Source organism: Lepidochelys olivacea (genome assembly GCF_965140295.1).
Source record: "Lepidochelys olivacea isolate rLepOli2 genome assembly, chromosome: 2".
Taxonomy (NCBI): Eukaryota; Metazoa; Chordata; order Testudines; family Cheloniidae; genus Lepidochelys; species Lepidochelys olivacea.
Window position 1 is genome coordinate 154212017 of NC_140412.1, and position 26481 is coordinate 154238497.

At 44.5% G+C, this 26481-nt stretch overlaps 1 protein-coding gene across 2 annotated transcripts in view; it reads left to right on the forward strand.

Annotated features, from left to right (window-relative positions):
• The window catches only part of CTNNAL1 (catenin alpha like 1), a 138566-nt gene that overhangs the window by 62877 nt on the left and 49208 nt on the right, over positions 1–26481 (forward strand). For both annotated transcript variants that reach the window (XM_084620180.1, XM_084620179.1), the window contains exons 7-10: positions 1199–1399; positions 13347–13433; positions 17838–17996; positions 21676–21768. In XM_084620180.1, coding sequence (XP_084476306.1) covers positions 1199–1399; positions 13347–13433; positions 17838–17996; positions 21676–21768 — 540 coding nt within the window. The remainder of the gene's footprint in view (positions 1–1198; positions 1400–13346; positions 13434–17837; positions 17997–21675; positions 21769–26481) is intronic.

A 26481-nucleotide genomic window follows, 5' to 3' on the forward strand; every position in this document is an offset into this window, starting at 1 on the left:
CAAAATAGGTTGATAGGATGTGTTCATGGGGTAAGACCACCGAAAACACACTCAATTAACTTCCATGGGATAGACAGACAAGTTCTCCCAACACCCTCTGTGAACCAAGCCCTAGAACAGCTACAGCTGGCAAAAGTGCAATAGCCCACACACCCACAAAAGCTGAAGCTTTGACTTGGGTCTGCTTATTGTAGTATGGATGCTCCAGCATGGCTGTTAGGCCTGGGTTTCTAATGCATTGTGGATGTTCAAGGGCAGACGTGGAAATGCCAAGTCTGCAGGCATGGGTCACACAGGTCTGGGCTTAGTGTGCTGTGTAGATGTACCCACAATGTCACAGCCAGCGTTTCCCTAAAATAAGTCATTAGGAGGTGGACTAAGGAAGCTCCTAGTTGATCATTGGTAATTAAACTTCTAACATTTTAAAAGCTACACACTAAAAACATCACCCTTCTGTGAAAAGAGTGTAAAAGAGCAAACTGTCATTTTGAAGAAATTGTTCCAATCCAAAATCATCTCTTCTGCTCATTTAATCTTGCTCTGCTAAAATTCCATTGGATATCACATCCCCCCGAGAACATGTTTCTGATTAAATGGATCTCTTAGCTGAACACTTGACAGTCTGTCCTGCCCAAGATTTATTCCTCAGGATGGCAATCAGGGGAGAGGCTCTTTTGGCCCTTTGCATCCTGACTTTGAGTTTATCTGATATATCCATTCCCTGGAGGTTGTGCTACTCTTCTTTCTATATCCCTGCACCTAAAATTTGGTCCAGATTCCCATGATGCGGCTGCCCAAGAATATGCACTTTACTATATGTAAAATTTTTATAAAAATTTTGAATGCAGGAGGGTGTGTAAAAGACCAAACAAAACATGAATACCACATTATGTTTAGCAACAGTCACTAGATTGGGTTTATCTTCCTATTCACAGCAGAACTATTATAGCACAGAAATATTGAAATATGCTTAACTTTGCTGTTTGTTTCAGTGGTGAGATACAAATAACATTGCTAATGGTGCTAGTAGGTGAAGAAACAAAATGGATGGCTGCGGGTGGGGAAAATAATTTCTCATTGGCAGAAAGTGAGAACAATAGGCTAAAGGAAAGCTGAAGGGTGGGAGAAGAGGCACGATACATGCACTATCTGTATTTACATGAGTGATTCACAGGGAACTGAATTTTATCTTTTACAGAATAAGGTGGAAGGTCTTCGGGAGAATCTTTATTTTCTTTCTAAGGAGAATCTTTCAACAATGCTGGAACTCATTCTGGAACACACAGAAGATTTTACTGATTCTGCCTACACCAGCCATGAACACAGAGAACGCATCTTGGAGCAGTCCAAGCAGGCTAAAATGGAACTAGAGCAGCTGGTTTCAGTGTGGATGCAAGCTGTAAGAGCTTTTTAGCAAAGTAAATCTTTTCATCTATACTTTGGAAAGAAAAACATATTTTTTAGACTTTTCGTCTTTTTTGGTTTAAGAAAACAGAATGCATGTAATATATCAAAAAGCAGTTCTTTATAGCAACCTCCACCCCAGTCCTCTAAAATATCCTCAAGGCTGCAAGAGCAATGTAGTTTTCCATTGTTTTAGTCTATCTCCTTCTCTGACCCCATAATGCTCTGAATTCTGGCTACCATCCTTGCGGTGAACAATTGCATGGCATTCTTTTCAGAGACCGTTGTAGCTCCTTACTTGATTATCTCATTACTCAACAGTAATTCTTTTAATTATTTTCTCTCTCCCAAAAAAAGAGAGCATTAGCTTCTTAATTAAAAACAAAAGTAGTAGCCAGTGGAATATTTTAAAATATACTAATGGAACACCTAGTCATGTGTCCTACTTTTCCAGTATTTTTAGTGTTCAAAAATAATTTTGTTACTTGTGGAGGTTTTAAATTGGTAGAGGTGGTCAGTTTTTTTTGTTTCACGGAAATTCAGTGTACAGGCTAATCCAGAACGTTCAAAACTTTTGAAAGCTAAATTCCCTTTCAGGAATATGAAAAAAATTGTGCAGCCCTATCAGCCCTCCGATGTAATGTTGAAAGTCTGCTCAGAATGAGTGTCCACTCAAATGGACAGGTTTCTGAGTAGCAGCTGTGTTAGTGAGCTGTAGCTCACGAAAGCTTATGCTCAAATAAATTTGTTAGTCTGTAAGGTGCCTCAAATGGACAGACATCACGCTCATATTTGGGTCACATTTTCAAGGTTTTCTTCCTAATCTTAACAGGTGGAGACTGATGTTTTTAATGGAAGCTGAGGCTCTGGAGAATAATTGAGAGGCCTGGGTTCTCTCGAGTAGATTCCTCTGTGCTTTCCCAGGCTGTGTCCCACACTTTGGAAGATATTGGGTTAATCCAGGGGTGGGCAAACTTTTTGGCCCGAGGGCCACATCGGGGTTGTGAAATGGTATGGAGGGCTGGTTAGGGAAGGCTGTGGCTCCCCAAACAGCCTGGTCCTCGCCCCCTCCCACTTCCTGCCCCCTGACCGCTTCCCAGGAACCCTTGCCCCTAACCACCCCCACGGGACCCCACCCCCTATGCAACCCCCCTGCTCCCTATCCCCTGACTGCCCTGACCCCTATCCACACCCCCGCCCCCTGACAGGCTCCCCGGGACCCCCGACCCATCCACCAACCCCCACTCCTTGTCCCCTGACTGCTCCCTCCTGGGACCCATCCCTAACTGCCGCCCCAGGACCCCGTCCCCTGACTGCCCCCCCGCTCCCTGTCCCCCCTTCCTGGGACACCCTAACCCCACGGGACCCCACCCCCATCCAACCCCCCTGCTCCCTGTCTCCTGACTGCCCCCCCCGAACCCCCTACCCAACACCTCCCTCCCCCCACCCCCTTACCATGCCGCTCAGAGTGGCAGGACAGGCTTATTGGGAAGCCTGGAAGTGGGCAGGCACAAGTTGCACTGCCTGCGTGGCTGCAGGGGAGGGGGAACAGCGGGGAGGGGCCGGGTTCTAGCCTCCCCGGCCAGGAGCTCATTGGCCGGGTAGGACGGTCCCGCGGGCCGTAGTTTGCCCATCTCTGGGTTAATCTGTAGTCTAATTAGAAACCTTACTTACCATTTACTTTTTACAAAAAATTATGGACTGATATTTAAAGCTTTTGAACAAGGATCATGTGTCACTCATACTCGCATGTCGAAGAATACACAAGTAGCATTACAGAAAGCAGGGGAGGGAGGCAAGGATAGCTCAGTGGTTTGAGCATTGGCCTGCTAAACCCAGGGTTGAACGTTCAAATCCTTGAGGGGGCCATTTAGGGATCTGGGGCAAAAATTGGGGATTGGTCCTGCTTTGAGTAGGGGGTTGGACTAGATGACCTCCTGAGGTCCCTTCCAACCCTGATAGTCTGTGATTCCTTTGCGTAGCACCTGACTTTCTAAGACCATGTCCACACTGGGAATTTGGCAATGTAGCTGGACCAGTGCAAATCTCAAGCATAAACAAGGATAGCCACAATTTTCAGGTAGAGCTTACCCCAGCTTTAAATGCCTTTGTCCTGGGGAAACAGCTTAAAAGATCTTTTTTTCTTTCCTCTATTGCTTCATGTTTAAAGTCCTCTTGCAGATGCTTCTGGGGAGTCCTAAGCAAGATAAAGCTTTACTAGCACTGTACTAGTAGTCACTGAAGTCTGACAGCAGTTTAGAAAGCTTCAGTTCCTTGGCTTTTCTTTGTTCAGGACAAAGATACTTTGTATACCCTATGGAAGGGATATTTCTTAGACTTTCTCCCTCAGTGTCCATTCTTCCTCTTGACTCCAGTAAAAGATGGCCTTATGGGGTTCAGTTTAATGGATTTTGCATTTAGGATCCATTGTATATCTGGGCAGAAGGGACTTGGGTTCTGTGTCTGCCAGTACTGATTTCCCATAATATATGGGAGATGTAGTATATTCCATTCTGTATTTGCCCCTTTCAGGGCTTGATTAAGGGATGTGCCTTCTAGGCCCATACTCCAGATCACGGAGTCACGTGATGAGATCACAGTCTATCCTATTTTTTGTTTGTTTGTTTGTTTTTAAAGTTCTTTGAGTACTTGCTCATGTCAATTCCATTTTGGGTTTTGCCAGAGATTTCTGCCTTAGTGGTATTCTTAGGGCCAGCTGTGGCGCCCTCTGGAGTAGTGTGCTCACGCAGCGGTATATCAGGTGCCGCTGGCCCTGCTCTCCGTTCCTTCTTACTGCCCATAGTGGTTAGTCCGAGTGCCTTTACTTGCGTAGCAAAGGCTAGCGGTTTCATCTTGTCCACAGTGGACTTCGTGCCTTAGAGCCTTTTTTGTAAACAGTTTGTTGATAGCGTTACCTAAGTAACTGTTAAGTATAGTTGTTAGCAGTTAGTCCCATCTGGGACTTCATCCCAAGCAGGGCATGCCCCACTCTCTCGGCTTTAAGTCATGTTCAACATGCAGCAAACCGATGCCCATCAGCGATCCACACGACAGTCGTCTCAAGTGTCTGGGAGAAAGCCCGAGGAAGGACAAGTGTGATATTTGTAAAACCTTTTGCCCTCGTACCCAGAAGGAGTGGGATATCCACTTGAGGACTCTCCTAATGGAATTGGCTCTTTGTCCTGCGCTGGAGTCCTCCACGGCTGACCCCATGCTGAGTGGATCAGCTTTGGTGTGGAGCACACTACCAGCACCAGACTCTGCTCAGACCGCTCCCCCTCACTGGTGCCCAGGAAGTGGCAGAAGAAGCGGAGCCCTTCGGCGCCGAAGGACTGTGGGCTTATGGGCAATGTGCCCACTTTGGGGCTTCAAAGGGGTATTGCGGCAGTCAGACTCTCAAGCCCGATCAGGGACCCGTCCCCCCACCCCAGGCAGTGGCAGGAGCTCCCAGCCCACAGTGGGGCCTTCAGGGCCCAAAGTTTTTCCGGTGGCTAAAGAGCAAAGCCGACCGGCTCCACAGGTGCCACGCCAAGGGACTGAGTCGGCCCTGCCCCCAGCACCGAAGGGCAAGTCCACCAGAGTGCAGCAACATAGACTCGCGGAACACCCTTGGGCATCGGACCGCAGTTGCAGGTCTCCTTTGCCGCGATCTCTGTCCCCGCCTCAGCTCACCTACCAGAAGGCCTTCGTTCTCAGCGAGATCCCCACTGATCAGATTCTTGTAATGACTTTAATGTATCTGGAGCATCTTTAGTCTCCCCAGCTCATATCCCCCAAATTCTCTCCTCTTGCAGGGCTTACTTTTCATGGGCTAAGTGACACCCACCCCTCTCCTTGAAGGTCCTGACAAATTTCTGTTACTGTTGAGTTCCTCTCTGATCTCCAGATCCTTTCTGTTGGCTATGATCTGAGACAGAGCCCTCCTATGTCCATAGCCCTCAAACATTAGCCCAGACTTTGACATGTAAGTTAGTTTAGTTGTAGTTAGAAAGGATCACTTGCCATTTGCGCCGGCCATACCACGCTGCACTAAGGGCCACCATGGCCACGCTTGCACCAGCAGACCAACCTCTCTGAAGACCCCAGCCAGTTCTCCCACTAAACCTCATTACACCCTTCTCAAGGACCTGGTGCCTTACCCAGACCCTGAGTTGCTGATCCTGTTAAACCTGGTTCTGGTGAGAGGCATCATTACACCATCCACATGTCATTCTATGGTCCCAAACAGTGGCTGGCCCATGGGTGCTTTGACAATGTCAAACTGCTGGTTGCTGAGATATGCCTTTGACTGTGGTGCTACAAGACAGATGGTACCTGGGACAGCAGTCCAGAGGCCCCTACATCCCAGTGACACATACTGTGGAGCTAGAGATAAGTGGTGGCCCACCTCCATACCCATATGATCCCACCCATTGGCCACACAGGAGCTGTTTGGATCCATGTCATCGAGCTCCAGACTGTGAGAACCCAGGGCACAACTTTTGGCAGACAGCGCCTCTAAGAAAGGAGCCTCACACCTCTCAGAGAAAGTGGAGAAGCAAGAACAGCCAGTGTGCCGGCAGGTGTGCTGACAGCAGCATCTTCTCTGGATGAGGCAGTGGTGCTGGCCTCTCCCTCCCTTCCGGATGAGAACAGACAGTGCTAGGAACTGCTGATGAGGATTGCTGAAAAAGGTTCAGGATCTCACCCATGGACATTCTTCAGTCCATAGCTCCTTCCTATGTGGCTCTCCCTAGGCCATTTTGGAGCCTGCTAGGGATATGTGGCACACAGCAGCTGTCAAAGAGGGCTGAGAAAAAATGTTTTGTTCCCTCAAAGGGGCGGGATATTGGTTTTAAACTGTAACCTGAACTTGGTTCTCCTCCATCACCACTTGGGTTGAAGTCCCTTGTCATCTAAGTCTGCCCCTTTGGACAAGGATACCAAGAGACTAGATCTCTTCAGCATAAAGAACTTTTTGTCATCCAGGCTATTCCATATTGTGAGCTACCAAGAACTCATGTCAAAATATGATTTTATTCATTACGCCACACAGTCAGAGATCATCAGTTTAGTACCACTGGAATGTAACCTGAAACTGGGGTCTGTCTTAAATGAAGGGAAGCTGGTAGACAGATTGTCACTTGATGCAGTGGATATGGCTTCCTGTGTCAGGGCAACCTCGGTGGTTATGTGGTGGGCCTCTTGGCTGCAGCCCTCTGGGCTCCCAGTGGAGGTCCAGGAGACAACTGAAGATCTCCCCTTTGAGGGTAACAACCTTTTCAGTGAGAGAAGGTATGTCACTTTATACCTTTAAGGATTAGTATGCCTCTGCTCCTTGCAATTATACATCCTGGCTCCTCACGTGAAATATTCTAAGTCACTGCCGCACAGATACTGGCCAATCCCTCAGCAGTGCTACCACTAGAAGATCTGTGAGCCACCAAGAAAACACCAGAGTGTGCAGTGTGGTAGACATTACACCACCAGCATACCCTCTCTGGACTCAGCTGCCTACCAAGACGACATTTTGATGGAACACTCGAGAGCTATCAACCAGTCTCCGTCAAACCTTTTGGTGGCCACCTGGCTCATTTCCTTCTGACATAGCAGTGTATAATACCAGGCAAATGGGTCTTAGACATCATTGCAACTGGTGCATGATTGAATTCCTGCTTCCCCTCCTCAAAAACCCCTTCCTCATCCCTATTCAGGGACGGTTCTCACGAGAGGATTCTCAGCAAGGAGCTGGACTCTTTAGTCTAGTTAGGGGCAGTAGAGCCTCTACCCCCTTGTCACAGGAGTGGGTGGAAGAGCTTTTACTCCAAATACTTTCTAATTGGCTGGAGACCCATCCTAGACCGCAGGCAGCTGAACATTTTCATCTGCCATTCAGGATGATTTTACCCAGGCCACTATAATCCCCTCCCTGAATGCAGGTGACTGTGCGGCTCTCAATTTGAAGTACGTCTATTTCCATATAGATACCATCCAGTGCCGAGGAAATTCCTGCGTTTCACTGTGGGCGTAAAGCATTTCCAGTACAAGGTTTTACTCTGGCCTTTTGAAGAATGTCCTTGACATTCCCAGTAACAGGAAACCCTCTACAAGAAAGTGTTATGCTGCCAAATGGGAGCAGTTCTCCCTGTGGTGCAAGATGCATAATTTGTCTCCGGAGGAGTTTGGATTTCCTCTTGTCTTGGACAACTGTTTTTACAAAAGTCTTGGTGCTGGTGTGCGGCCACCACAGCCATCAGAACCACCCTATATTTCCCTACCTACATGACTGGCTGCTCATGGGATGATTGCTTCAGGAGATATAGGCATCATTCACCTCCTTATTTGGCCTGCGTAATTCCTTGGGATTTCAGGTAAATCCAGGAAAGTCCACTTTAATACCCACAACAACTATAGAATGTATTGGCACAAATCTGGACTCAGCTGGAACCAGGGCCTACTTACCACCGAACAGATTCCTTGTGATGAGAGACCTCATTTAACTTCATTTCATCTCTGACAACAATCTATCCCTGCTAGGTCACATGGCTGCATGCATCTGTGACCCCCCCCCCCATTGCGGTCTCTGGGATTGGGTGAGGAAGGTTTGTGCTCCAAGCAGAGAAAAGTGTCTCGATTTCCTCAGTCTCCAGACATCATTCCCATAATAAGACAAGAGGGACAATGTTTATATAGCGGTTTGTTTCCATCGCCCCCCTCTCTCCCCCCAAACGCTTGTTACAAGTGCCTCTGCTGGGCTGGGTAGCACTCCTGGATGAGCTCACAGTACCAGGACACAGAGTCCACACTCCACATCCACCTTCTTCGGCTTTGAGCACAACACAAAGTATGCAAAAAGTTTTTGACCTTTATCCAATCCAATAACATCTGGGTCAGGTTGGACAGCATAACTACTGTTAACTATATAACAAAGCTGGGGGGCACGGGGGGGACCAAGGTCCACCCCACTCTGCAGGGAAACAGTCATGCTCTGGCATTGGTGCATCTGGCATCAGATCACCCTCTCTGCAGTACACCTGCTGGGGTAATGAACTCCCTAGCAGACTCTCTCAGCAAAGGTTTTCGCGAGGATCACGAGTTGGTACTCCACTCATCAGTGGTCCAGCAGATTTTTTCATCAGTGGGGATTCCCATCATGGGACCTCTTTGCAATCCAGGAATACCATTGCCCTGCCTGTTGCTCTCAAGATGCCCTGAGGCATGACTCCAGACAGGATGCAATGATCAGGCCCACTGATGTATGCTTTCCCTCCCATTCCCCTCCTATCGCACCCTCTAAAAGATCAAGTGGGACAAAGCAACAGTGATTTTAATAGCATCATGGTGGCCATAACAGTTCTGGTTCACGATGGCTGTGCCGATAGCCTCCCCCCCGTGCGTTCACCTGCGGTCATTTCCGGACCTGCTGTCACAGAGCAAAGGGAGGACTAACCATCCCTCCATCTGGCAGCCTGGTTTTTGGATGTGCAACAAGCTTAGAAATTCTTCTCAGAGTAGGTTCAATCCATTTTTCCCAATAGTAAGAAACCTTCTACAAGAAAGTGTTATGTTACCAAATGCAAGCCGTTCTTCCTGTAGAGCCAGATGCATGCTTTGCGTCTGGAGGAGTCTGGATTTCCTCTTGTCCTGGACAATCTCCTCTCCTCTACTTGAAGTCATCAGGCCTGTACATTAGTTCGCTATGGGTACATTTAGCCTTTCATCCTGTGGTGGTGAACTGCTTAATTTTCACCCACTCTATATCAGCAATGTTCTTAAAAGACATTGTCAGAACATTCCCATCAGTATCAAGATTCGAATCTGATGCTTTTGCAGGATAGGAACCTGCCACTAGATCACTTGGCTTCCTGTACGCTATGTGACAGACCCAGACCAGTGGGGTACAGGAGTCTGGTAGAAAGCCAATATACTGGCCACTGGATGAATAGTTTTCTGTTCCCTGAGTGACCAGAGCAGGGGATGCCTTAGAGCAGTCAGGAATCTGCTAGGACCAGTTAAGACAGGCGAGCCAATTAAGAACATACTAGAATCAGTTATGGCAGGCAGATTAATCAGGACACCTGGTTTAAAAAGGACCTCCCATCAGTTAGTGGAGGGCATGCAAGGAGCAGGGAGTGAGAAGGTGTGCTGCTGGAGGATTGAGGAGTGCAAGCGTTATCAGGCTTCAGGAGGAAGATCCTGCAGTGATGATAAAGAAGGTGCTGGGGGGAGACCATGGGGAAGTAGCCTAGGGAGTTGTAGGTGTCACGCAGCTGATTCAGGAGACACTGTCGACAGCTGCTATCCACAGGGCCCTGGGCTGGAACCTGGTGTAGAGGGCGGGCCCGGTTCCCCCTATCCCTCCAACTCCTGATCGGACACAGGAGGAGTTGAGCTGGTCTTTGAGCAACACCAGAAGGGAAGGTCTAATTTGGAAAGGGATCTGGCCTGTCCCTGACCCACTAGGTGGGACAACAGAGACTGCGGAGATTGTTCTCCGTTTTCCCCCATGCTGGCTAGTGATGAGGTTAGCTGAGTGAACAGCAGAAGCGGCCAAACTGAAGGCTGCCGTGAACCTCTGAGGTGAGCAAATCCACCAAAAAGCCCAGGACTCACCGAGGAGGAACTTTGTCACACCTCTTACTTTTATCGATGAAAATGGCCACCTTAACAGCTATCGCCCCTACCAGGTGAGAGGGGGGGACAATAACAGGAGGACAGGAGACCACTCTCTCAGAATGTAGAGCTCCGTCCTTGTACCTGGATAAGGCAAGGCTCTTTAGAAGATCTCTGTAGTTACCCACTTCCATTACTCAGTCTGTCAGGGCTCATTCCACCAGAACTTAAGCTCCCTTCATGGAGTGAGCTTCTCTGCAAGGAATCCTACTCCCTGAGACCTGTAAAGCAGCAACCTAAGGCTCCTTTCACATGTTTACGAGGCACAATGCCCGGATGCAAGCCTTAGCTGAGGATGCTTCCTTTGGTTCAGTGATCCTATGAACTGTGGTGCAGAGCACTTCCTTGCACCTGCCTCCTCAATAAACGCTCCTTGGGAGTCACCTACGATGAATCTACATAGGAACCAATACTTGAAGAAGAAAGGAAGATTCTTGTTTGAGTAGTGTCCCTGTGGGTGCTCCACTTGAGGCGTGCATATACCTTGGATCAGAGATTTTTGGTAACAGCACCTGCTCAGCCCATGCATGCACCCTTCACAACTTCATGTCCTCTACTAAGGATATACAGGGCTTCATGGGTTCCTTCTCAATTACCTTGGCCTGAGATCTATCATGCCAACTGTTATTATTATTCAAGCTTAGCTTTGCAATTCTTAGTTATAGTTCTGGTGTTAGTTGTAGTTATCCGTGTTAAGTTTTCTTTCATAATGTCTCACTTTTGTTTATTCCTTCTCCTGGTTCCCCATACAGAGAGATTTTTCTCAATGTTGCATGTGTTGCGGGAATATGCCAGGATCTCTAGGATTTAAACATTATCTCACCTGACGAGACTCTATCCCTGTCAGTGGCAGACATTTCCAATGCATTAGTTGTTTGGGGGACATACATGTCCCGCAGAAGTGCAATATTAGCTCAGACTTTAAGAGCAGAGCTAGGCAAAAGTGGGAGATCCTTATGATTAAGGCTAAGATTTTGTCATGGTTATTTTTAGTAAAAAAATCATGGACATGTCACGGACACTAAACAAAAATGCACAGAAGCAGTGGCCTGTCCGTGACTTCTGCTGCTGCAGCTCCATGGTTTCCCCTGCTACCATGGTGGCTGGGAACTGTGGGGTTCCCCTTCTGCCCGCGGCGGTTGGAAGCTGCAGGGTGACCATATTTCCCAAAGAGAAAACGGGACACCTCCAGCCGCTTGTCCGAGGCATCCTGCTCCTCCCCCACACCCCACATGAGGCTGTCGCCCATCGCTAGATCCCTGAGGAGAGCTTCCTCAGGAGTCCGTCATCTGTTGCTGGAACCTTGCAGGGGTCCGCCTGGGCGGGGGGGGGAAGAAGGTAGGAGTTTGCAGGGGTCCGCCTGTCGCTGCTGTTGCCTGTCGCTGGAATTCTGCTAGGGCCCCGCTGGCTGCCAGCTCCACCATCCCGCAGCCCTTGGGGCTGAAGCAGAGAATGTCCTGGAGTTCCTCCATGACATAAACGTAGCCTTACTTATGATGTAATGTTTTTGCCCTGTCTCAGATCCAGGCCAGGATTCCCCCTCCCCCCCCCCACCCTTGTACATTGGTCTCTGAGTGAGCTTAGTGCCCCAGTCACCTCAGTACTGTGTTTGCCCCAACCTTTGTGGGAAACGGCATCAGAAGGTTCTTGAAAGGCCCCTAAAAAAAAGAGTTTTAGTTCTCCTCATAAAGAGTCCACTTTAGGAAAAAGTCTTGGTCTCTGCAAAAATCAACTGTACGAGTGCTGAGGTCCCATGCTGGGTACTGCTGAGGTTCCAGCCTCCTTTGGTTACTGGTAACACTTCTAAGAGCCATGCTACCAAGTATACTTCAGTACCTAAAACATCCTCAGTATCATCTAAACATGATTGTGATAGCTGAGAGAAACATTCTGCTTCCAAGAAGCTTACACCAACAGACTTTAGTATGTAACCTTCAGAACCTAGACATGCGACTCCCTTGGTATTTCAGAAGTCTAAACTGCCATCTCATACCGCTTGGTTACCTCTGAAGCACTCGACATTTATCGGTACTGACAACTTCTAATGAAAGTGGCTTGTTGAAACATACAACTCCCATGGTACTGCAAATCCACCCAGTACCATAGGAGTTTAGACATTCCCGAGACTTTCTTTTCAGTTGAGCCAGCGTGTCACATTCTGACAGACAAAAAATTGCTTTAAGCAGGAGCTAAATTTGAGAGAACATATCAGAAACATAAGGGAAAAAGCATTACAAGAATATTGTAATTATCCCCAAAGCAAACATTACAAACTCCATTTTAATTTAATTTTTTTTGCCTGTTGTTATGGAGTACATTTCTGGGGAAGGCAATTGAAAGAAAGTATAAAGAAATTCAAGAGACCCTGAACAATCAGGAATATTGGTTTAAGATGTGTTTTAAAAGATACATTATCAGACTGGGCGGCTGTTCCTTTAAAAAAAAAAAATTATGCCACACACAATCCAGAATCTGTGTTGTTAATCTGTTTGTAGCTATTAGAGAGAGAGAGAGTCAAGATAAGGTTTAAATCTGACCACATCCATCTTGTGCTGATGCTCTTAATTAAGATAATTTTTCCTCCCCATCAAGTTTTGGAGAAAGAGAAACTTTTTAGCTCCTACCTTCTTCCCCCCCGCCCCCATGTGCATCCTCCTTCACTTTTGTGCAGGTTGTCTTGTTTTGCAAATGCACACAAATTCCAAACCCGAAAGCACTCTTTTTGTATAAATTGAATGAAAGATTCATAACAATAATTCTTACGTTACATGAACAATTGAAATTTGTAGGGCATAGAAAAAGATTGTCTATTATTTATTAAATAAACCTCTTGAATTTAAATGACAAACATTAATTTGGTGAATTACTCTTTTTTTAAATAATGAGGGTTTTTATAAAATCTACTACTGTGGGCTTTTAAAAACTGGAATAGCTGTAGCTAGTCTAACAGGATGGTTCAGGCATAAAGATTTGATAGCTCATACTAAATAAAAAAGCCCTCTTTTTCTCAGAAAGGACACAATGTTCAAACCTGAAAAATCCTTCTTGAATAAAAATAAAGTTGATGGTGTGGCATCATTAATTGTTTTTTTTAATAGACTCTTGATTCAGTGATGAATAAACAAATGCAGTAGTAATAATGAATTCTTAATATAAAACTTCTTTTTAAAAAAAAAAAAGAAAAAGAAAATGTACTTAAAACTGGATTACTGCATTAACACAGCCTGGGATAATTTGTACATCGTTTGGGGTATTTTTTTTTTAAATATTTTATTCTCTTTTCCTTGTAGCAAAGCCAGAAAACAAAGGATATCACAGAAGACTTGGAAGTAGCCATACTAAAAACATGCCAGTGTATGAATGAACTCAAAAGAGAAGTAAGTACAGCTTATATAAACACAGTCTGAAGAAGATTTTGAACCTCCTTTATTTTCACGTGTAATACAAAATAAGGCCCTGACTCTGCAAAGGCATAAACATCACATTACATGCTGTGAATAGTTCTGTTGACTCAGCTGAATACTCTGATAGTCTTAACTTTATGCCTGTAGGTAGTATCATAGAATCTTATCCTGCAACACTTACTCAAGCAGAAATCAGTGGGACGCTTCTAAGAGTAAGGATTGTTTGCATAATTAAATGTTTATAGGATCTGATTTATAGTGAATTTCAGAGCCAGCGCTGCTGTAGAAGTCAATTAAAAACTTCTTCATAGGGAGCAGGAACAAGTAGTACATTTTCAAATGCATATATGTATAATCCACAGAGAGGCAAGGAAGGTGAGGTAATATCTTTTAGTGGACCAGCTTCTGTCCGAATTTTTTTAGCTCAGACACTCTGCTTCCTTCCCCAAACCTGAAGAAGAGCTCTGTGTAGCTCGGACGCTTGTATCTTCCACCAAAAGAAGTTGGCCCAGTAAAAGATATTGCCTCATCTACCTTGTATCTCTCATATCCTGGGTCCAACACAGCTACAACAACACTATATAATCTGCCAGTTTAGTGCCAGATTTTGCTCTTGGATGCATACATAGCTCTGATTAAAGTTTACTGTATATAAAGGTAGTACTTACTTCAAAGGATTTTTAAGAAACCAGGAGTTATGTTGACCAGTAATTATTACAAGTATCCACGTGTAGTTGTGAAAACTGAATAAATGGCTTTTGCAATTTCTTTGCATTTTACTTATTGCAATTGAGAAGAAAACTTCCTTATTTTCTCTATGAAATACATTAAATATGTACCTTACAAAAACATTTTTTAAGGTATCTTGCTACAATAGATATTGTTAAAATGCAGCCTAAAAAAACTAGAAGTTAATTATTTACCAAGATAATTATTGTAGGAACTGCAATTATTCATAGTAGTATCTGACATCCTGCACATTTTTATCTTGAAGAATTCAAAAGTACTCTAAATATTACAGACAAAAGCTGTTTTAAAATAGCTTTTTACGTGCTAAGTCAAGATCTTGAAAGTTAGAAGTGTCAGAATTTAGGTTGATCTTGAAATCTCAATTTGGTCTTTGGAGCATATGTATTATGATTCAGTCTTTAATTAATGATCATATGCTGTTTTATTTTCCCCCATAGGAACTGTGCCTCGTTCAGTGCACAGGGTGGATGGTGCTCAGTGAATGAGGCAGCTGTTTGGTATTCTTGTTTATCCTTATTCAGTGGATGGGTTTGTGCCTTGTTTACTGCACACAACTCAAATTCTGCATTGAATACAGAATTAGTGATTTCCTAATGGTCTTTTCTATGGTGTTCATCACTCTAGTATCTGAGTGCCTCACAAACATATTAAGGAACTTATCTACTCAACTCCCTGGGAGATGAGAGAATTATTGTTGGAGAAACAAAGTGACTTGCCTGAGGTTTACTCATGGGGGAATTCTGCACCACTTTGCACATGCAGAAGTCATGTTGCCTGCAGATTTTTTTCTCTGCAAAATATAGATTCTGCTGGAGAGGTGCTGCAGTTACAGCTTTTGTCCACTAGGGGCTGCTGTGGTGCCAGAAGAGAGGGCAGCCAACCGGAGAGGTGCCAGGTGAGGGTGCACCAGACAAACAGAGAGGGGTACGCAGGGCAGGTAGGGGGTGGTGTCACAGACGGGTTCAGACCGGCTAGTGGTGGGGACAGACTAGGACGCGGGCTCAGGATCTAGTGGGGCGACTGCATTGAGCCGGGGGCTGAATGGGAAGTGGGCTGTGGGGCCACACGGGGACAGAGGCAGATATTCCTAACTGAATGGCATAGGCTAGGAGTCTGCATGGGGGAGGCTCCCCAACTCTCTAACAATCCCGCCCCTCTCCCCCCCCTGAAAAGTAACCTGTTCCATGCTTTTCCCACCCACACCCAACAACCCTCCAGGTTCACTCCCAGGCTCCTTTCCTCTCCCTCAGCTCCTCTGTTACCCCTGACTCCCCCCAAGACTTTGCACCGCTTCTGTGAGTGGTGCCAAAAATACGTATCTGTATTGTAGTTTAAATGAATTACTCAAAGTATATGCCTAGTAAAGAATCTTATTTGTCAAAAAACATTTTCTGAATTTTTTTTGTCTGTATTGTTAGACATATTTGCGGACAGATATTTTAAAATAAATTACCAAAATAATTGAAACTGGCATGATTATATTGTTATTTTGACAAATAAAATATACAGAATTTTGTTGTATTTTAAAATTCTGTGCACAGAATTTTTAACTTTTTGGCACAGAATTCCCCCTAGGAGTAGAGGTTCTGCTGCAAGTCATTAGCAGAACCCTAATTTGAACTCCGAACCGACTGACTCTCATCCCTTTCCTCATCCTTCCATCCAGAGCTGTTGAGCATACACAGCTTCAGTTTGACTTAATTTGCAACCGACTGCTCAACGCACCCCACGTGCGTCAAATTGGGCACCCAGAAAATGAGGAACACACAGATAGTAGCCTCCGGCCAACATTTTGATGTGACTTGCTCATCATAAGGAAGTCTGTGGCAGAGACAACAATAGAAGAGAGTTCTCCTGTGCGACATTCGCCTGTTTTAACCACAAGACACCTGTCTCATTCTGTATATACCTGCCTATTCTAGAGCAAACGAGGCAGGGGCTTCTGCACACAATTCTGACTTATTCCCTGACCGCCATCCGTCCTGTGCACTAAAAATAGTATGTGATCATGCAGTTAACACCATCTCATAATTCATATGTGTAAAGGGGCCAGATTTAATTTGCATAGGAAGTGCTTGACTTTGCAACCTTAAATAACTTTCTTATAATGTCATTTTTAATATTTCCATTGTTGGTCTTAAAAAAAAAAAAAATTAAAAACAAGCTCTGTTTTGTACAAATGTAATGTCAACAGTTTGAACCCTGAACCTCTCAACACTGCAACACAGGCTTCTACCACTAAAGTTCGAAGATTTACTAAATTACCTGGCAGCAACAGAATAGTTATCCTCTGTAAACCAAACACTAGAAGAGGGTATATAATACATGTACCCAATGGGAACATGAGAAGCTCTGCTTTATTGACAGTGTAGCCAAGGTCAAAGATATGGCAAATTATTTGAGAGGCAGTGGAGCTAACGGGGTGTCATTGGGTTTGACATATTAGAAATCTGCATTCTACATTCCCAGCTTTTGTAGCCTCTCTGTGGGGAATGAAGTCTTGCTTAATGAAGGGTTTGTGAAGGCTATAGAACTATTAACACCTCTCAGTAGAAGTGAGTCTAACTTAGTGCTGTCTTGGTTCCCAGCTGTTTGTGCTCCAGGGCTTCTTATCCTGCACCTGTGAAGTAGTAAAGGGGATTGGTCCTCTGGGGCCAGGTTCTGGGTCCTGGGTGTGGCTGAGAAGTCTGACCTGCTACACGCTCCCACATCCCCTGTTTCTATAAATTGATCCATCAGGATCCAGGCTATTTCTGCTTCTGAGGGTTCCAAAACTTTGCAGCAACCCCTATATTTAGGTTGCCTTACAATTTTCATTATGAAAGATTCAATTTTCCGAAGTTATAATACCTCCATTGTTTAAAGACCACTTTATAAACTCAGTAGGGAGATTGCTTTGGGACAGAGGACATGCCTTTTGCTTGCCTCATGAAATTCTATTTAAAGTTAGCTGATTAGTACAATAGTAGTGGGGACCTAGCCTTAGCATGTATAGAGATTATGGCACGCTGCCAAAATTATGCTGCCAGTCCCTCATGTGATACAAGGAATATGTTTGCAAGAATCATTTTATTAATCACTGCAATGAACCCAGCTCTGGTTAAAACATGGCAATATTAAATAGCGCAGGTCAACATTACCTAAGAATTTACAGTGAGAAATGAAGAATACTACAGTTGATTGAAAACATAGCAGGAATTTAGGTAGGCAGAAGTACTGTAGGTAAGTTTATGTGAAGGCACTAATAAAAAGGCAAAAATGGAAACTGGACCACTGATCCTTGTTCACGCATAGCTGGTGGCCGCAATATCCTTATATGCTGGCCTGCCCGAACTGTTTTTCTGTCTGCCCCCAAAAGGCTTGAATACTCAGCTTTTTTTGAGGGTGGAGTGGATTTTAGTCTGTGTATTTGAGTAAAAATTGCAGAGTAAGGCCCCTGAGGTACAAACATTCTTTGCAGACTTCCTCTGAACTTAGTATCAGTAAGCTTCTTTTTTTTTTTTTTAAATTCCTGCCTCTTGGTCATCTGCTGAATTTACTATCACTAAAGTATTTTTATTGTAGATTAGCTTCACATGTTGTTTATCTTTCAATGCTTGTTTTCTCTTTTCCTTACTACTACTGAAGCTTCACCATGCAGCCACATCATTGGCAGCAGACCTGCTAAGATACCATGCAGATCACATGGTTTTGAAGGCATTAAAAATCACAGGAGTAGAAGGAAATCTAGAAGCTATAGCAGAATATACTTGTAAGCTATCAGAGCAGAAAGAGCAGCTTGTTGAGGTGAGTTCATTTTATTTTCAAATAGATTTAATGTAAAAAGTGCCAAAATCTATCTAAATGAACTGTTCTTCAGGGTGTCTTTCGTGTTTTAACCTATAGAATGTACCTCTGGCGCTTCTGGACTCTACATTCTCCTGGAAGATAGTGTCTGAGTGAAGCATGAGTTTCCTCACTGCACCAAACATTTGGGTCCACTGTTATAGAATTGGACCCACTGCCCCACCTGCACAGTTCCTGTTGCTGCTTGCTGTGGGCACAGGAACCTCATTGCCTGATTTTTGGGGGCCTCTGTGACTGCCTATTGGGGCCAAGATTTTCATAAATAGGAGCTTAAAATTAGGCTCTTAAATCCAGATTTAAACACTTGCCTATTTTCTCAAGAATACTAAGCAACCAAGCACTTCCATTGATTTCAGTGGGAGTTTTTAGGTGCTCAGCATTCTTAAAATCAGGCAAATTCCTAAATGTGAATTCAGGAGCTTAACTTTAAGGATGCATATGCATATAAAATAAAATATATATAATATAAAATACAGACACACACTCACACAAAATAAGTAAGTACTCTATTTTTATTTCCACTTTAACATCTGCTTTTGCTGTATCTGTGTCTGAAGCACTGGGGATAACTTCTAAATGTGGCATTTAGATTAATCCAGCTTCTAATAAACATACCAAACTGAAAGGTAGAGAGCTTTGTGCTTGTAGGAGTGCCAGGGCCGGCTCTAGGTTTTTTGCCGCCCCAAGCAAAAAATTCACCACCCCAAGCTCCAAGAGCACAACTGCCCAAGCAAAAAAAAAAAAGGGGGGAGGGGGGGATTTGTAACTTTCTCATAACTTCTTTTGGGCTGACATTTTCTGTTCCTTCTCAGCCCAAAAGTGAATTGTTGCTTTTTAATGTTTGCTCAAAAATGAATATATTTTGCTCAGAGTATGGCAGAAAAATTCTTTTCTGCTTTAAGATCAACTTGACACTGTTTTGCTCAAAGATCAGTCAAAATGAGATGAACTTTGAAATTGAAGTTTTTCATGTGACTAGTAATTACTGATTAAGTTTCTTCCTGAAAGACATTTTGTTTTCTGAGTACAGAGTTATGTTATTTACTTGGCTACGGAGGACTATATACTTTGACTACTAATTGGATAATTGCAATGCTCTTGTGCAACAATTTCTTCTACAAAATTTCTTAGTTGCCAAGTTTCTTAATCTTTCATATTTATTCAACTGTGAATCTACAGTATGATATCAGTGTAGAGATGAGTATTGTAGACTTTTTCCTTTCTTTTGGTTTTCTGTTAAGAACATAAGAACAAATGTTGTCCTGGGATGCACGCCCTATGCTCCCATTGACTTCAGTGGGAACGTTGGCTCAGATAAATTTAAATGCAAAAGCTCATGTAATAGAGCATTAAACTGTTGCGTTTGAAAATTAAACAATCATCAGGAAATACTGGTATGAGGACCATATTTCAACTTGATGATATTGCATATCCTGTACATCTTATTTTTTAAAAAATAAGAACACAAAATAGTATCATTACATACAAAAAATGCACATTGAAAGAATGATTGTTATAGTCAAGCATTTGAAAGTTAAGAAATGCCAGGGTTAAGGTTACACTTACACAAGGGGAAAGAATTAAGGTTGTATTTGCACTGATAATATATGATCATGTACTTAGATATGTATTTCCACCAACCCCCTGCCTCATTCAGGATGGGAAGTGTTCTGGGAATGAGACAGCTGTTCAATATTTTTGTGTATGACATCTGCCATAATTACTGCACACTATCCAAAGCCTGCAGTGAATACATAAGTATTAATTTCTTGTTGTCTTTTTTAGGGTGCTCATCATTGTAGTTTTTGAGTGACTCATAAATATTAGTGAATTTATTTACACAGTTCCTCTGAAGTAGGAGAGCATTATTAACACCATTTTACAGATGGGGACAATTGATACAGAGATTTGCCAGAGGTCGCACTGAATCGGGCAGAGATAGGCATTAGAACTTGTGAGCCCCCTAATTCACAACACTTCTCTCATTCCTATAGACCACTCTTCCTACTGGCAGAGATGCAGAGTGGCCACCATAGCTTCAGTTTAACTTCAGGTGCAGTTCAGTGCTCTGCACTTGTGCAAATCTGGCCCCAGGAATCTCAGGTTGTGCACACAGAAAAATGAGGAATGCACAGTAGGGGCCACCTGCCAACATTTTGGTTGCTTGCTCCTGATCATACAGAAAGTCTTTGGCATAGGCATGGATAGAGCTGAGTTCTCACATGTGACATTCACCTGCCTTAACTGCAAGACCATTTTTTCTCTTTCTGCAGTCCCTTGTCCTTTTTTTCCTCTACCTACCTGACAACTTCTACAGAGAATAGCCTCATTCACTCTACAACCCCAGTTCATTCTCTGAGTGCTCTCCATCCTGTGCGATGAATGAGGTGGGGTCCTGTGGGGGGGAAATGTACTCAAGTAATTAAAGACTGTGTCATAATGCACACCCACAAGGATGCAGAATTAAGGTTTCACGGCCAACATAAATTCTGGAATTTAACTTTCAGGTATTAGATTTTGTAACTAAATGTTTTTAATGTCATGTGAGTGGATTTAATATGGAAAAATGTTTAAAAAAAAATTGTAACAGCCCCCTCCCATCATGCACCATCAGTAGAATCCGAACCTTGAATCCTCAGCATTGCAGCATGTGTTGAGTTACAGGACTTGACTTAACATTAGCTGAAAGCAGAAGAAGGCTGTCCCAGCATGGGTAGGGGGGGAAATGGGTTGCTGGAGCCATGTGCTAAATTTGGGCTGTTGTTGGAGGAATCATCTACATCACAATTTTATAGCCCTCTGAGCTCAAGTCAACTGACCCAGGCCAGCTGCGGGTGTTTTATTGCTGGGTAGACATACCCTTTGAGAGGCTGCCTGCACCTGGGGATCACAGTGCAATGTAGTGGTATTTAGTGGTGGCACAGTCCTGACCTTGCATTAAAACGTCTGTATTCAGTATTACTTTGACTTTCTACCAACATTTTGATGACAAGGTAAGTCACAGAAGAGAAATAATGATTTTCAAAAGTTTCTATCTCAGCCAGAATTTCCCTGGACATAGAAAAGGCACTTCTCTGGCCTGTGGGCTTTCTCCCTGTCAAAATCCACAGGCCTGCATCAAATGATCGAAGTTTTTAGACCTTCTCAAAAAAAGGTTGCAAGAATTTTTAATGTGGAAAGTGCTAAGCAACCTAGATGTTGGTGTTGCTACCAGAAACACAAATGCATGTAAGCATGATCAGGGTAATGTTACTGTGAGGCCTGGTGACTTTCAATACCTGACCTGAAGGTCAGACAGTTACACACTCAAATGTAACTTCTTTTCTTAAAAAATTCCTGAGGTTTAGGAGGACAAAGGGGAAGGAGAAGCAAAGGGGAAAATAGCTCGATCCTTGTTTTCATGGTTTGATTTCACTTGAACCCCTTGCTGGAATTCTGACCCAATAATTCATACATCTGCTACACCAGATGCAATTTCTGGAAAATTTACTGTACCTGATAGGTTTTCACCTTTTCTCAGCAATGAAAAGAAAATAAACTTTACTGCTGTGTACGCTGCTTTAATATATCTTATTTATAATATTATTTACTCTTCAAAATATATTAACTTTTTTCTTAGACATGTCGCTTGTTGAGGCATGTTTCTGGAACAGAGTCACTTGAAATTACTTGCATACATGCAGAAGATACCTTTCAGGTCACTGGCCCACAGGTATGCCTACCTTTCATTTGATCACATTTTAAGTAGAATTTTGTAAAATGGCTGTACACTAAGATAAACATTCAACATATGCTCTTGGAGGCATGCCAGTTCAGTTCACAAAGAAACATAGTGAGAGTATTACAAGTAGGAGGCAGTATAAATATTTGTAGAAACGTGTCCAAGCTAGATCTTCTGGTACGTCTTGATTTGTGCTCTGGACATTTTGGAAGACTCTGCAAAGCTGGCATAAAGCTCCTACAGACCCTGTGTGCTTTTCTGGAATGTGCTGTAGCTTTAAGTCTGCTTTAAATTATGCTGGCTTATACCAGCCACTTGGGGCTGAATACTAGCCCAGGGTAGATGTAGAGTAGGGGTGTCCTCACCATGGCCTCCTTTTCAGTGACTATGCACCCCTCTTGCCAGCAGCTGAGCCACTATGCCACTGCAGGATCACTAGGGTTATCTTCCATGGGCCGTTCGCTTGAGTGCTGTGGCCAAAGTATGCTAGCAGTGCATTGCAAAGTGGCCACAATCCACCCAAAGATCTGACCAGTCAGTCTCTTATTTATATAGGGCAATTTTCACCCCTGTGCAGAGAACCAATATAAAGCTTATGAATCATTTAATTCCTGTTTTGAGTGTTTAAATAGGACTTCATTGGTACATAGGCCTTCACTGGGCCTTTGTACAGGGGTCAATTTCACAGGGATAAAAGGTATCCCTGTGTGCTAACCCAAGTATAAAATTATGCCACTATTACATGTGTAAACAGCCCACCAGCTACTTCAGGGCCTTAACAATATTGTGCCTAATAATAGTAATTAGTATTTACATAGTGCTTTATATTTAAAATGTATTTTACAGACACTGACTAATCATGTGTAAGTACCTGTGGATAAATTTTCTTTACAGTTGTCACACGAGTATATGCACAGGTAACTATATATCTTTATGTAGAACAATACTGCACCAAATACTGCATCCTTACCTATGTATGGCAATACTGTACCTAATTTTGCATTCACGGTTTATTTATCTATATGCCTGCCTGCAGATACCCCTGTAAAACACAAATAGCTTCTTTTAAAGTGCTAAGTATTTATTGTTCGTCATTAATTATATTTTAGACACAAGGTGGGTGAGGTAATATCTTTTATTGGGCCAGCTTCTGTCAGTGAAAGAGACAAGCTTTCAAGCTTATGTGTTAACTACTTGTGCTAAACAGCCTGTTCTTTGTGTAGATGCAGCCGTGTATTCCATTTTGGTATGTGCACACCCAGCACACCAAAGCTGGAGAATTTTGCCTTGGAGTACCTGTAGAGGGGCAGCGCTCTCACACCTTGTGGCCATAGCCCCTCCCCTGGCTATATGAGGCTGTGTTGCCCTGACCCTCTTTGGTTCCTTCTTACTGCCCTGGCTGGAGTCGACGCTCTGAGTAGTTTCTTACCTCACAACCTCGCTATTTTTTAGTGACTTTTCTAGTTGTATATAGCTAATCAGTACTCTTAGTATAGTGTTTGTTAGTTAGGTTTAGTTTAAATATTTCCCTGGTGACACCCTCACCAGAGTTTAAACAGTGTCTGCTGTGTGGGGTAGTGATCCCTAACAACAATCCCCACACATGGTGGGTGTTGTGCCTAGGCGAAGCCCACATCAAGGAGCGGTGTTTGATTTGCAAATCATTCACGATACTGGGTGAGGGATCTTTTGTCTAAAGCAGCACCTGCTTGAACAGGCCATTCAGCCTGCTTCAGCACTGACACCTAAGTTGGACCAGAGGTCGTCCTCGGATTCTGATGCTGCTGCTGTTTTGTGCTCTGAAGAAAGGGAGAAGTTATTCCCCATTGAGTGTGCTGAGGAAAAGGTTGCATACGACGGATCCAGGTTGCATGGGGAATTGTCTGCCTCCTCCAGAAGGAGCACGAACTGGCACCATGTGAATACTGATGTAAGGGATGGAGCAGGTCCTGTCAACTGCTTCCTGGTACCGTACAAGGAGGTCAGTGACCCCACACCATCGACTCCAGTTCTGGCCCCAAAGCATCCGTCAAATCCAGTACCAACGAGGGCAGTGCGAGCACCGGCAGTTTACATGCTGGTGGCATATCAGATGGCAATGGCCCTCCTCTTCCTTTCTGTCCCATCTCTCACTTTGTCCTGGACTTTGCCGGGTTTGCATTGTTTATAGCCCTGTTGGCTGGGCAGGCGCTGAACCTATGGGTCTGTCGGCACAGCACCCTGATGTTTCCCTTCCATAGTCAGTGGAAGTGGGGCTGGTGCCAGGCTCTGCACAAGGGACCTGCTTGGTGCCGGGAACTTCTTCAGTGTCCCTGCTGTGGATGCCACTGTTATTACGGAGGTGGCACTCACCGCCCTGCACTTCAGCACAGTCAGTCACCTCAGTATTGCTGCCGACTTCGGGGTCAACGCCACTGACAGCACTGGAAATGACAAAGGCATACTGGATGCTGCCAGTACCGTTTCTGCCATCGCTGTCAGTTCCCTGTTCATTCTGGGCTACAGTTGAGTCAGACCAATTGCTCACAACCTCAGAGCTGGCTCCACCTTTCTTCCCTGAAGCTGAGGACTCGTTGGCACCCAGGTTGGGGTCTTCCTCTTCTCGCTCTCTATCGTCTGACCTTCATCACAGGCCATTCATGGAGCACTGTGTGTACCAGGATTGGCACTCATCTTGTGGTCGGGATGGGGGCCAGTGGCCAACCGATGCCCTACCCATACCAGTGAACTCCATGTAATCCATTAGATGCTTCTTGGTCATGGAGGTCTCACTCCTCATCTCACACTAAGGTGAGATCACTGAGCACGTTTGTGGTGGTGACTGTCGCTCTGTCATGGACCCAGCTACCAGTGAACCTTCCCATTGTGGAGTCTCCAAAGTCATCCTGTCCAGGTCTGTCAGTCCTGGAGCAAGATCCAGCTCTGGCACAGTTAACTGTTTCAGCTTTGTCCCTGCACAATTCCAAGATGCCTGTCACTTCTTCTCCTTTGTTACTGGAAGATTTTAAGGTGTATCAGTACCTTTTGCAGCATGTGGCTGCTTCCCTGGGTATTCAAGCAGAGTTGCTGCAGAATACCCATAAGCTGTTGGATATCCTGCAGCCATCTGCCCCGGGAGAGTCTCCCTCCTTATTAACAGTGTGCTCTTAGAGCTTGCCAAGTTTCTCTGGAGCTCACCGGCTTCAGTACCACCTACTGCAAAGCACATGGGGAAAAGCTACTTCATACAGGTGCAGGGATTTGAAGGTTTTTTACTCATATCCAGCCCCAAATTCCCTGGTCTTAACCATGGTGAATGATAGAACCCAGCAGGGCAGATTTAAGTCACAAGGATAAGGATTCTGAATGGATGGACCGATGGGTAGGAAGATTTACACCTCTTCTTTGCAGATGCACATTGCTAACCAACTGGCATTCCTGTCCAAATACGACTTTGTGAACTGGACGGCTATGTCTTAAGTTTGCGGACCAGCTGCCAAAAGACTTGAGGGAGGAATTTCAGGCATTCATCACCGAAGGCGGCTGTTGGCTAAGACTTTGCTGCAGTCCGCACAGGACATCATGGATACTTCAACCAGAGTTATGGCCTCGACAATGGCCATGAGAGAGACATCCGGGCTGCAGAATTCCGATATTGTTCTCGATATGCAACAGGCACAGAGGATTTGCCCTTCGAAGGCAGAGTGCTTTTTTCAGAAAAGACACTGCACTCCTTCAAGGACTCTCAGGCTATCTTTTGGTCCTTAGGGGTGTATAAAGAGCAGTGCATAGATGCCACTTTGGTGGTTGTCAGCAGCAGCAGTATGGTCTGTAGCCTTTCTCTGAGATGGATGGACTACCCCAGAAAGGGGCGTATGTCTCAGAGGAGGAGGCATTCAGATCCACAGTTTGGCCAGTCAATATGCCTTCCTCTGGCACCATCCTCTCACCCACAAACACCCATTTTGACTCTAAGGGTAAGATGTATCCTTAGCCTTTGTGGCCTCAACAAGTGTATCAGATACATGAGGTTCCAAATGGTCACTCTATCAACTATCTTCCCTGCATTGTCTCAGAATGACTGGTTTGTTGCTCTGGACCTCCAGAAGCCTACTTTCATGTAGCAGTTTTGCTGAGACACAGAAAATCCTTTCAATTTGTCATAGCAGAGCACCATTTTCAGTATTAGATGCTTCCTTTCAGCTTCTCCTTTGCCCCTTGGGTTTTTACCAACTGTATGGTCGTGGTGATAGCATACCTCAGAAAGAAGGGAATCCACATCTTCCCATATCTGGACGACTGGTTACTGAGGGGCAGGCCAACACTACACTGTGCTTGCTCGACCATCTGGGTCTCATCCCGAACACTGGAAAGTCAACTTTGGCTCCTACTCAGAAAATTGAGTTCATTGGGGCCCTAATAGACTCTCCAAATTCAAGAACATTTTTGCCAACTGACTGTTTTCAGGCAGTTCACCACCTTTGCCTCAGCCTGCAGTATCAGTCTTCCATCACAGTTCAGATATGCCTGCGGGTTTTGGCCACATGGACCACCTGCATGCAGGCAGACAGTTTGCAATGTTGTCTCTTCACCCCTTTCAGTTGTAGTCCAGGACAGTTTACCATCTGATTCTTCCCTCCTTGAACAGATTGGTCTGTATCCATCCACAGGTCCTGGACTCCTTGCAGTAGTGGAAGCTTCCAGAGAATGTTTATCAGGGTGTTC